Source organism: Pristiophorus japonicus, chromosome 3 (genome assembly GCF_044704955.1).
Source record: "Pristiophorus japonicus isolate sPriJap1 chromosome 3, sPriJap1.hap1, whole genome shotgun sequence".
In the NCBI taxonomy this organism is placed as follows: Eukaryota; Metazoa; Chordata; class Chondrichthyes; family Pristiophoridae; genus Pristiophorus; species Pristiophorus japonicus.
The window spans coordinates 77828834-77842207 of NC_091979.1; the positions used below are offsets into that span (position 1 = coordinate 77828834).

The window sequence follows — 13374 nt, forward strand, 5'->3', positions numbered from 1 at the left end:
TTGGATCCTCTGAAGGTCCCTCCTGCGACTGTGCAGGGACAGACTTGGCCATCGCTATCCAAGGCAGCATCTGGGGCTCTGACCAAGGGTGTGGAAATGGGGGAGAAGTGTGGACGCTTTGAGAGGAGCCCCCACATCCATGTCCCCTCTCATCATCATCCCTCTCATGGGCCAGCTGCACTTCCCTGCTAGCAAGGAGCTGGAGAACACCTTGCTGCACAGCAGTGGGGCCATGAGGACTCACGTCTACGTTGACATTCTCCTAGAGAGGACATCTATGAGCCTCTGCCATCTATTCTCCATAGATAGCCATTTATTCTCCAGAGAGACGATGTGCTCTTGTGAGTGGTGCATTAACTGCTCCATGCAGGTGGCAATCCTATCCATGGAAGAACCTACAGTTCCTGTTGCCTGCGACACGGTGGTGCTCATATTGAGATGGACTCCTCCATTCTGTGCACATTAGCAGCCATTGTGCCCCCAAAACCTGTCAAAACCCACTGCAAATCTTGCTGCGCCTCCAGGAATGCCCTCTTTCTGGATGGCCTTGAAGTTCAGCATCTGCCTGAGCTGAGCAGAACTGGGAGCATCCCACAACCTCCGGCGAGGAGTCTCCACTGCTATCCCTGTCTCCATCATTTGCTTTTGCTCACTTTTGGCTTGTTAAGGCACCAGGTGACAACACTACTCTATCTCACATGGGACCCACCGAGGTGTATTTGCGCTGGTGCTGGGTGCGCTTATGTCTGGTGACGGTTCGTCCTCAGAGGCTGGAGGCTCCTCTGAGGAGTCGTCTTCTCCTGGACAGTGGGAGGGAGGAGGGAGGGAGTCTTGGTGAACCTGTGGGAGAGTAATGAGATGAGTTAGATATGTGATATGAAGAATGGGTACAGAAACCATTCTGCGCATGATGACCATTCAGTGGCTGATGTCATCAGTCCCCATATGAGTGACTGATATATTCCATTTGGCTGTATGAAATGTAATTCTGTCACTAAGTTGCTGAGATATCCCCCTCTCTCCATCTCCCACCTCCAGCTGCTCTGCGACTCCAGGAACATCCAAGGCTGATATTAGGGTCGCCAATGATAGAGTGCCACCTCCGGTTCATTTCCTCTCCCTCTTACTGTGGGCTCTCTTTTCTGCAAGGAGGGAAATAAGAGAAGGTTGAGTGATAGTATTGGAATGCATCTAAGGAATGGATGGGTTACATCTTTAGAGGGAGACTATGATGGAATGGGGTGCCAAAGTAAAGTGGCCTCTTTGTGTGTTGTTAGTTGGTATGATTGCATTAGATGAGGGTGAGTGTGAGGGGGACCTAGTCAGATGGAGATGTGATAATGCAGATAGAGAAAGCGGGATGGGTGGACATGCAAGTATTGTTGGTGTAAGGATGTGCAGCAGTAGGGTTGGAAAGGCAGAGTGACGGGGATGAGATGAGAGGTACAGCAGGACGAAGTTGAGTATGGCTTTGTACTCACCTTTCCTGGTCTAATGAGATGATTCAAACATTTCCAGTATTGCACCTAAGCTCTCCTGGCCACATCCCTACTGTTTACCTCCTCTGCTATTTGGAGCCAGACTCTTTTGGTCTCAAGGGGAGGTCTCTTCTGCCCATGAGAAGGGAACAGGAGCTCCCTGAGTGCTCTGACTTCCTGCACAAGCATTTGGAGGGAGTTGTCGGAGAACCTTTGTCTCAGTGCACATATTTGGCACTCTTTTCAGCAATCCAATTGTACAGTGTGCTGTCTGCACATTCCTAGATGAAACTTTAAATGCAATATGGCCATAGTTCCTTGAAATATCCCGGCTGAAAATGCATTTAATGGGGCTGGGTAATGTGCAGGGCTGCCTTAATAGGTGCCATTAATGCAAAGTCAATCTGTGGAGCAGCATGGAATCAGGAAAAGGGTCACCACCTGCCACAGTGACCGCCCGCACCTGACCCGCCCAGGTACGGGAAATTCCAGTCAATGTGGTTGAAAATCTGTGGGGCCAACATCCCAGTATGAGTGCCAGGATTTGATCACTAGTGACTTCTGCTCCTGATCTCACCAGAATATGTAGGGTCAGGGGAAGTCATGATTTGATATTGTTGACAATCACCGCGCAACTATGGGTACATCTTGGGTGATGTTACAGAGAGAAAGGAAACAGTAGCGGAGGCTGGCCACTCTAGGGCTAGTACCCCCCAAATAAAATGTTATAGGAAGCTCCCTTTATAAGGTGGCCATGAAATTTTAACATCACTTACATTTTCTTCAAGAGTGCAGCACAGGACTGGACTCACAGGTGGGCCCCACATGCACCCGTAATGCAGACAGTACACCACTTTTCACCTGACTGTTCTTCTGCTCGTCCAGGGTTGAAGATAATTCCAGTCTGGCTGACCCCTCCCCTCTCACCACCGCCCCCGCCCCACCCCCTCCACCGGCCATGCCTCCTTTGATATGGGTGATCTGTTTGTAGTTGGCGTTATTTTCCCAAACAAGGCTACATGGATACTTGGAGTGGAGCCCAGAAACCAGCATATATAGGTCCTAAACTAATTTCTGGGCCTTCCACGCAGGAGTGTGCCGTTATTCCCGCCGAATTTTGAGGGCACTTAGTTTACTTAATTCCCATAATAATAAATGTTTTGCGAAAATATTTTGGGATGACTGGTGCTAGATATAATTCAAGCCAAATCATTAATGCTATAATATCTCAGCAGTTTAGGACTGTGAAAAAAGTTTTAAAAGTTTGGCAACATTTTCTTCCACTTTTGTGCACACATATGGGTCTGCCATGAAAAAGTCATGTAAGTCAGGACGATGTGTGCTTTTGGTGACTAAATTTATTCAGTGCCTTTCTGTCAAACAAATAAAATAATCTTTGTTTTAGAAGCAAATATCAATTCGGTAGGAAGGAAAGGATTTTCAAAAGAAGTGACCATAAAATTATCTCATTTTACTTCAGTCCCATTGCAAAGAAAAACAGTTTGGCCAAACTTTCAGAGAAGGATACAGCATGTAATGTGTTTGCTTCATGGGTTCTTTTCTTAATAATTCATAGCAAAACATTGCTATTAAGAACCAGTTGGGTTATTAGCAAAGCTTTAACAATCACACTACACATTACCAGTTCACCCACCAGGCTCACAACCATCTTCCTCATTGTGGATCCCACGAACCCAACTGGCTGGGGTTTTATTGAGTCTTGTGAACATCATGTGACTGGCTAAGCCACTCCCAACTCAACAGCTCTATAACTCTTTTAGGGGGGGGGGAGACAAAATAAACATTAGATCAAGTGCCCCCCGATCTGGGGGACACTCCAGACACTTATAACTGCCCTCTTTTTATTTTTGTGTTTTTTTTCCCGATTTTTTTTTTGGGGCATTAAAATCATATAATTTACAAGTGTGCCCTATAAAAGGGAAGGGGGACACTAAAACTGGCAATTAAAACAAATCAAACTGTAAAATAAATAAAATCAAATTAAAATTTGGTTGCCGGGGGTTATAATGCACTCCAGTCCCTCCGATGCCCACCTCTCGCGGAAGGCCGCGAGCGTACCGGTGGACACCGCATGCTCCATCTCTAGGGACACCCTGGCCCGGATGTAGGTGCGGAAGAGAGGCAGGCAGTCAGGCTGAACGACCCCGTCGACCACCCGCTGCCTGGACCGGCTGATGGCACCCTTGGCCATGCCCAGGAGCAGTCCTACGAGGAGGCTCTCGGACCAACCCGCTCCCCTCCGCACAGGGTGCCCAAAGATCAGGAGTGTGGGACTGAAGTGCAACCAGAAATTGAGGAGCAGCCCCTTTAAATAATGAAACAGGGGCTGCAACCTCGCACACTCCATAAAAACATGGAACACGGACTCTTCCAGACCGCAGAAATTGCAAGCGGCCTGGGAGCCCGTGAACCGACTTAAAAATTTATTGCACGGGACTGCTCCGTGCACCACCCTCCAGGCAAGTCCCCGATAAATAATGGGAGGACTCCCACGTAGAGTGCACTCCATCGGGGACCCCCGCCTCCTCCGGACAGCAAGATGATTCGCCATGGCGTGTCCGGACGGCAGACGAGGATGGCAAAGTTGAGAGTGTGCAGGAGCAGCCCATACAGGAAACCTCTCCGCGCAGAACTGAAAGGCACGGAGGGGATTTCCCCGAGGTGGCTCAAGTTGTGAGGCGCCAGCTCCCGAGGGAGTTTCCGGGGTTTGGCGCCGATGAGGAATTCCGTCCGGACGGGGGTCAGTTCGGACGGGATCTCCCCACGTGCTTGAGCCTCCTTGAAACATCTAACGGAGTCAGGGCCCAGAACTGTTTTTAGCGACTCGATGGCATCGGCCGCGCGGCGGAAGTCGGCTGAATTTAGGCGCCGCGCCAGCGTGTCTGAAGCCATCCAGCCCGCTCCTCTGCCATCGAGCAGGTCCCTGACCCTGGTCACCTCACCAGCCACAGCCCTCTCGTCTGACTGCCACCTAAAACCTCGGTCGTGGAGGTACGGATTCCCGAGCAGCGGCTCCTGCAGGACAGCCGCCAATCCAGCCGGTGGAAAGCTGCGCATGGTGGAGACTTTGTTCCAGACTCTGGTGAGTTCCTTGTAAAAGACAGGCAGCTCCTGGACGGCGGTCCTGACGCCCCCCAAGCTCACAAACAGGAGCTGCGTGTCGTAGTTGAGGCCGTGCTGCTGGCGGAAGAAATACGTCGCCAGCGCACGCCACCTAGGAGGGGGCTCGACGTAAAGGTATCTCTGCAGAGTCTGAAGATGGAAAGTCGCAAGCTGGGCGCTGACGCACACCAACGACTGACCGCTCTCCCTAAGCGGGAGACTCAAGACCGCGGCAGAGACCCAGTGCTTCCTGTTGTTCCAGAAGAAGTCCACAAGCTTCTTCTGTATCTTGGCGACAAACGCAGGGGGAGGGGTCAAAGTGACCAGCCGGTACCACAGCATAGCGGCCACCAGCTGGTTTATGACTAGCGCTCGACCTCTGTAGGACAGCACTCGGAGCAGTCCTGTCCAGCGCTCTAGGCGAGCGGCGACCTTGGCCTCCAGCTCTTGCCAGTTCGCCGGCCAGGCTTCCTCGTCGGGGCAAAGGTAGACTCCCAGATAGAGGAGATGGGTCGTGCTCCAGGCAAAAGGCCTGAGCTCCTCCGGCAGGGAGTCCACCCGCCACTGACCCACCAGGAGTCCGGAACATTTCTCCCAGTTGATCCTGGCGGAGGACGCGGCCGAGTAAATCTCCTGGCACTCACGCATCCTCCGCAGGTCAGCAGGATCCTCTACCGTGAGGAGCATGTCACTGGCATAAGCCAAGAGGACGACCTCCACGCCCGGCCCTTGCAGAGCCAGTCCTGTCAACCTCGTCCGCAGAAGGCGCAGGAAAGGCTCCACGCAGATGGCATATAACTGGCCGGACATGGGGCATCCCTGGCGCACCACTCTCCCAAAGCAAAGGGGTGCCGTCAAGGACCCGTTAACCTTAATCAGACACTCCGCGGCGGCGTACAAAAGTCGGATCCGGGCGACGAAATGCATCCCGCACCCGAAAGCGCGCAGAGTTCCGAACAGATAGTCATGATCCACCCTGTCGAACGCCTTCTCTTGGTCGAGAGATAGGAAGGCGACCGACAGACCAGCCTCCTGGGAATGATGGATGAGGTCCCGGACCAGATGGATGTTATCGTGGATTGTCCGGCCCGGGACCGTGTAGGACTGGTTGGGGTGGATCATGTCATCCAGCACGGCGCCAAGGCGAGCAGACATCACCCTGGCGAAGATTTTGTAGTCCGTGCTGAGGAGGGAGACCGGGTGCCAGTTCTTAAGGAGGCGGAGATCGCCCTTCTTAGGCAGCAGGACGATGACTGCCCTTGCCCTGCGCCAAGAGAGGGGCATCTCCCCGGTCGCCAGACTTTCCTCCAGGACCCGCGCGTAGTCGCCCCCCAGGACGTCCCAGAACGCCCTGTGGAACTCCACGGTCAGCCCGTCCAGCCCCGGGGCTTTTCCCCTCGAGAGCCGGTCGAGGGCGCCGGTCAGCTCCGCCAGGCTTAGCGGAGCTTCCAGATTTTCGGCGCCCTCCGGGCTGACCTTCGGCTCAACAGCTTTATAAACGTGTGAGCATACACACAGGTGCACACATTACATAGAGAATGAAAAGGGAATAAAACAGGCAAAGCTGTGATAGAAAGTTATAAAGCACTCCCTTTCATTGTTTTACGTGCAAGATACATAGATATTGCTCTTCAGGTGTAAGACCTTATTTTATGCATTATTTTATAATTGAGTTGTGGCTTTGTTTAAATCCAGCATGATCTTCTGTTCTCTTTTGTATTTGATGAAGGTGATAGCCAAACTCATAGTAGAAATATTGGACAAAGATCTCATCTGTGTTAGTTGTTTCAATATTGAAGACTGCAAAGCTTCTAACTTGAGAACATAAGAAATAGGAGTAGGAGTAAGCTATTTGGCCCCTCGAGCCTGCTCCGCCATTCAATAAGATCATGGTTGATCTGATCTCGGCCTCAACTCCACTTCTCTGCCTGCTCCCCATAATCCTTTACTCCCTTATCATTCAAAAATCTGTCTATCTCCACCTTAAATATATTCAATGACCTAGCCTCCACACCACTTTGGGTAGAGAATTCAAAAGATTCACAAAACATTGAGAGAAGAAATTCATCCTCATTTCTGTTTTAAATGGGTGAATACTTATTCTGAAACTATGCTCCCTAGTTCTAGATTCCCCCACAAGGGGGAACATCCCCTCTGCATCTATCCTGTCGAGCCCCCTCAGAATCTTATACATTCCAATAAGATACCTCTCATTCTTCTAAACTCCAATGTGTACAGGCCCAACCTGCTCAACCTTTCTTCCTAAGACAATCCCTTTATCTCAGGAATGAACCTTGTGAACCTTCTCTGAACCGCCATTAGTGCAAGTATATCCCTCCTTAAATAAGGAGACCAAAACTGTTGGCAGTACTCCAGGTGTGGTATCACCAACGCCCTGTACAGTTGTAGCAGGACTTCCATCCCCCTTGCAAGAAAGGCCAACATTTAATTTGCCTTCCTAATTATTGCTGTACAAGCATGTTAACTTTATGGACTAGATTTTCCATTATTTTTGCATGCATATTGCCCACAATGTCCATTTTAACATTGAAATGACATGTAACGCCAAGATATCACCCATTTAGCCACAAAATGGAAACTGATGCCCATTTCTCGGACACATATCGCCAAGTATTCGTTCCACATGTGCGTAACGGCGAGAAAAAATAATACCGTCTGCCCACTTTTTTTGGGCGGAATCATCAGAATGGGCGATCCCAATGCCCATAATATTGCCCAGCATTACTTTTGGCACATAATTGACGACGAGATTTAATAATACCACTCAGCCACTGTTTTTTGTCGTAAAGATCACATTTGCCGAAACTAACGCCCAGTATATTGCCCATTTTTACTTTCGGCACCTCACACACATCTCGCCTACAATATCGCTCGCCGAAAAAACCCCCGGGAAATAGTGGAACTAACCGGAACTACTCACAGCGGTATGGACGCCATGTTCTACATCACATGTCGCATCATTTAAAAGGCTGCTCTGCTTCAACTGCGGGGGAGGTCGGATGTACTCTGGAGGTCTTTGGAGGTGATGTGAACATCTGAACAAATATTTTACCATACTGTGGACGATTGGAATTTATAGGTGTCTTAGTGGGGACATTCATTTGTGAACAATCGATGGGAAGCAGATAGCTGTGGAATGGGGCCTGTCCTTTCTCACCCTCTCCTGATGACCATTTACATGCTGCAAACTCGAGCCGGCAGAAGGTACGCTCGACAGCATCATGTGCCCAATGTAAGACGTGCCAGACTGATGAGGAGGACCAGACATTACACCCCCCGCAAGTACAGGGAGAAGCAATCGTACCTCAACTTGTCCGATACCACCTGCCTTTGGAGACTGCTCTTCCACAAAGAGGTTATCAGTGAGATATGCCAGCTCATCAGGAGAGATCTGCAGCCTGCCAGCACCGTCAGAACCACACTGTCCATTGATGTCAAAGTCACCACGGCACTGTCGTTCTACGCGTTGGGTTCTTTTCAGGCCTCAGCTGGCGACATTTGCGGTATGTCTGAGCATGCCACACATTGCTACATTAGACAGGTCACTGAAGCCCTGTACACACGCAGGAGGGACTTGATCAGCTTCCCAATGACCAGGGAGGCTCAGACTGAGAGGGTTTTAGGATTCTCCCAAATTGCTAACTTCCCCAAGGTGCAGGGAGCAATAGACTGTACGCACATCGCGATGCAGGCAACTTTTCAGGATGCAGAGGTTTTCAGGAACCGCAAGGATTCCATTCTCTGATTGTGCAAGTTGTTGTCGACCACCAGCAAATTATTATGGCAGTGAATGCTAAATTTCCGGGCAGCATCCATGATGCTCATATCCTGTGTGAGATCACTGTATCTGACTTGTTTAACAATCCGCCACAAGGTCAATGCTGGATGCTTGGTGACAAAGGATATGGCCTCGCCACCTGGCTGATGACCCCCCTGCGTGACACCCACACCAAAGCCAAGAAGCGATACAACGAGAGCCACAGAGCCACTCACAATATCGTGCAGAAAATCATTGGAGTGCTTAAGCAGCGCTTTAGATGCCTGGACCACTCAGGATGCGAGCTCCAATACCACCCTGAGCAGATAGCTCAATTCGTGGTGGTGTGCTCCATGCTGCACAACTTGGCTATCAGGAAGGGACAGGAATTGCTCGAAGGGTGTGATGGTCCACCTCAGGTGAGAGAGGACGAGGAGGACGAGGAGGTGGCTGCTGACCTCAGGCCACACAATCAGGCAGACGTTGAAACCATGCACACGCCCACCTGTAGACCGCAGGAAAGGGGCAGTGGTGGCATCATAGCTGCAAGACTTATGTCAGGAGCTCACAAATAAGCGCTTTGCTGAAAGAATGTTGGTGGTATTTACAAGGCTAACACAATGCTAGTTGTGCAGGTCATACATCAATGGTGTGCATCACGTTGATGACAGTTAAAGTTTACGTTGATTCAAGTTAAGTGTAATTATACCCTTTGATGTTAAGGAATCACCAATATGTAACAGTGCAGCTATCTGAGCCAATGCGCTACATGGTATGGTAAATAAAACACATTTAAAGTGACCATTTGTCTGAAATCATAAGTATATCTGTAAAGACTAACCCTTCCCCCATCCTGCTTCTCATTCCCACCTCTACCCCTTCCCCTTCCCCTCCTGACTCCAAACCGACTGGCCGAGGAGCTCCTCAGGCGATGCTTCATTGGGGTGGATGACGGTAGAACTGCCGCTTGGACGGTTACAGGAGAGGTTCGGTCCGGAGGTGGTATCATGCTCCGAACCAGAAGCAAGATGTTGCTCCTGGCTCTCATGTGTCATTGGCAATGAGGGTGCGGCACCTTGGGGTGCAGTGCCGCGCTCCAGGACCACGGGGAGCCCTCTGCCACTAGTGTTTCTGGCTACCAGCTCCAGAGCCTCCTCCATGTTATATATTATTTGTTGGACAAAGACTCGATGTCAACTATGATCTTGGTGGCTTAGTAGGCTTTTTGCTGCTGGTGAATCGCCCTCGTGCCTCCCACAACAGCCAAACAAGCACACACAACACGCACACACGCTTCCAGTTCCTCTCTGCCCCTCTCTCTCTGTCTTCTCTTCTGCGCATGCAATGATGACCCCTGACCTCCTGAATCATGGGAAATGAGCGTTGCCATGCCGTTGCTAAGGACGGTGACACATTATGGCAGAAGATCAGAGAGATTTAACGCTACCGCCCATTTCATATCGCTTGCGGTAATGCCCAATTTGAAAAATAGAGACTAGGGGCTTTGAGAATGGGCGACAAGCCGGCGATCTGAAAACCCCATTTTTACCACCCACACTGGAAATAACGCCCATTTTCACAAAAGTGTAAATATAGCCCTATGTGTTTCACGTACAAGGACCCCCAGATTCCTCTGAACCACAGCATTTTGTTAATCTCTCCCAATTTAAATAATAATTACCTTTTTTATTTTTCTGACCAAAGTGGATAACCTCACATTTTTCCACATTATACTCCATCTTCCAATTTTTTGTCCACTCAATTAGTCTATCTATACTCCTTTGCAGATTCTTTGTGTCGTCCTCACAACTTGCTTTCCCATCTATCTTTGTATCATCAGCAAATTTAGCTACATTATACTAGGTTCCTTCATCCAAGTCATTAATATAGATTATAAATAGTTGAGGCCCCAGCACTGATCCTTGTGGCACCCCACTAGTTACAGTTTGCCATGCTGAAAATTACGCATTTATCCCGACTCTCTGTTTTCTGTTAGTTAGTCAATCCTCTATCCATGCTAATATATTACCCCCAACCCTATGAGTTCTTATCTTGTGCAGTAACCTTTTATGTGGCACCTTATCGAATGCCTTCTGGAAATCCAAATACACCATATCTACTGGTTCCCCTTTATCCATGTTGCTCGTTACATCCTCAAAGAATGCCAGCAAATTTGTCAAACTTGATTTCCCTTTCATAAAACCATGCTGACTCTGCTTGACCATATTATGATTTTCTAAATGTCCTGCTACTACATCCTTAATAATGGACTCCATCATTTTCCCAATGACAGATGTTGGGCTAACTGGTCTATAGTTTCCTGCTTTCTGTTTCCCTCCAGCTGGATTTTAAGTGATGTATTTTTTTTCTTGAACAAGGATATCTTTTTTTAATTAAATGCTGTTAGGTGTTCATTTTGAAGTTTGCAAAGATTCAAGCTGGACTAAATACTAGCTAAGACTTTTCTACTTCTCCAATTATTTATGGACTCATGTGATGGAGGTCTTTAATTTAATTTTGTATTGTAATGGTCAGGTCGCAAGAGCAATGATGTTACTGGACATTGAAGTTGTGTACGGGCACAGGTCTGAATGTTTGTGCATGTGGGAAGGAAACCTCAGGAAAGGAACAAAGTTCAAGCCCAGGTCCCTGAGAGACAGTAGGTATCTGGGGAAAACATATTGGACAGATTTCTAACACACATGGGCAGAGTGATGAGTAAGTGTAAGATTTTGTTGTGGATTATTTTGCTTCTGTGTGTTTATTTTATAATTTTTTAGATGTATACAGTTGGTTGAGTGAGGAAACATGACTGCTGAAGCAAGTTGGAAAAGGTTATTTGAATGACTTGACTAGTTGGTTTTACTGGGGCTGCTGGCTCCTGCTTATAATAGTTTTTCCTACTTGTCTATAATTGGATCATCATGGTTAACAGGTAGTGGTTATTGGAGGTATACTTTTGAGGTGTGATGTCAATACACAATATACAAGACTTTAATTGTAATGAATAGACATTTTCCAGAAGAATATTTGTAAATAAAGTGGATTTTTAATATAGTACTTAGAGAGTGAAATTCCTCTTTTAGCAAAAAAACATTAGAATACAACATTAATCTACTTCCTTTATTATTAATTGTTTTATTTACCTTCTTCATGAGTGAAAACAGAGAGCACCTCTGGACAAGATACATTTACAGTCTTTCCCAGTGAGGAGGAAGGCCAGCATGTCAAGTTATCCCACATTCCAACACAGCCTATTGCAATAAAAACACAACCAGAGGAAAAAATGGTTAGAAAGTGCTTAGAACAAATGAATTAAGTACATTGTCATTTTATCCAATTATTCATACTCGACATGATTTTAAATAATCATTGTAGGATGATTGATAAGCTCCCACATTTAATGATTGTAGTTTCCGCTCATTATAAATGTATTTTTGAATATGTTATTAAAAAGAACTTGTACCTTAACACATTCCGAACAACCATTCCCCCTTATAAGACATTAGTTGTACCACGAATACAGGTGCAGCATTGAGAATCCAGAACCCTCGGGACCGAGGCCGCTCTGGATTCCGAGCTTTTCGATCGTCTTTCTGACGTAACAAATCCGGAAACACCCTAGCCCAGGTTCAGATATATCCGGATTTCGGAACATCAGAAAGGCGTGGGGGGGTCCCCGCCGAGGAGCTGTTCGGGCCAGCCGGCCCCGTCGCAGTGGAGGTGTTCGGTGGGTTTGCGAGGAGACCCCGAGGTAAGTCAGTGGAGGCGAGGCCCCAAGGTAAGGGCAGTGGCAGCAAGCGGGGGCGAGGCGAGCAGCGGTGAGGCGGGGCCGTATTCCGGAATATTTTACGGATTCTGGAACTCAGGATAATTGACGCTGCACTTGTATAGGAATTTAATCTAGATTTATGGTATTGTATTGTGTTTTAGTGAAAACTGAAGCACTCACAGGAAACAGTCCAAATAGTTCATGCAAGATTAAAAAAAAATGAAATTTCCTGGCAATATTTTACATGTACTTTAACGTCTGTGGAATTTTTCACCAATGATTTCAGTGCACATCAATGACAAATATCAGAATTTCAAAATATGCAGCAAGACAATTTTATGGTTCATTAAATCAATTTCTTTACTCCTTGGAAAATTGGGGCTGGACTTTCTATTCAGATCACTTGGGCCCCAAAAATGGGCGATGTTCTAGCCTTAGCATTGTTTCAGCCTTCAGGATCGCTGGAAGATCGCCCATTTTTGGGCTTGCTATTTTCGGCTTTTTTTGGGGGGGGCGGTAGCCCAGCAATAGCTCAGCGATGTGAAATGGGCCTTAGCGATGTGGAAAGCAAGGCTTCCCTAGCAATGGTCTTCTGCGCATGCGTTTTTTTGTGCAAATTTTCCTGCGATTCAGGAGGTCAGGGGTCATCCACGCATGCGCAGAAGGCAAAGGGAGGGGGAGAGAGAGCAAGAGAGAAAGAGAGGATAGAGGAGAGAAAGCAGAATCACAGAGGAGAGAGAGAAAGAAAGAGAGAGAGATAAAGAGAAAAAATGTCTTCTTCGGATAATAGTGTGCATAATGTGGAGAGGGGGCGAAGAGGAGGGCAAAGCCCTTTTCCGATGAGGCAAACGAGGCCCTTGTCCAGGAGGTGCACTCCCGGTGGGCCCAATTAAACTGGGGTGGGCATGGGAAACCTCCACCCTGGGCCTCGAGAAAAATTTGGAGCGAGATCGCCGACGTAGTGTCGTCGGCATCCCATGAGGCGAGGGGGTCCGACTAGTGCTGCCAGCGCTGGAACAGGCTAGTTGCTTCGGCAAAAGTAAGTATGAAATAGATTTTAGGTTGTAATGTTTCACATAATATGTAAACCTCCAGGATTGAAATTAAGCTGGTTATTCTTGCATATAATCCCTGCTAAGATCTGGACAGGACTGCGCCCTTTTTAAGTCTAATTTTGGCACCGTCTCCTTTTGGCTACGTTGCTGGATGGAGCACGACTGAGC

At 48.1% G+C, this 13374-nt stretch overlaps 1 protein-coding gene across 1 annotated transcript in view; it reads right to left on the reverse strand.

The window, feature by feature from the left end:
* The window catches only part of sctr (secretin receptor), a 94065-nt gene that overhangs the window by 56825 nt on the left and 23866 nt on the right, over positions 1 to 13374 (reverse strand). Inside the window, exon 3 of the mRNA XM_070874505.1 lies at positions 11526 to 11633. Coding sequence (XP_070730606.1) covers positions 11526 to 11633 — 108 coding nt within the window. The remainder of the gene's footprint in view (positions 1 to 11525; positions 11634 to 13374) is intronic.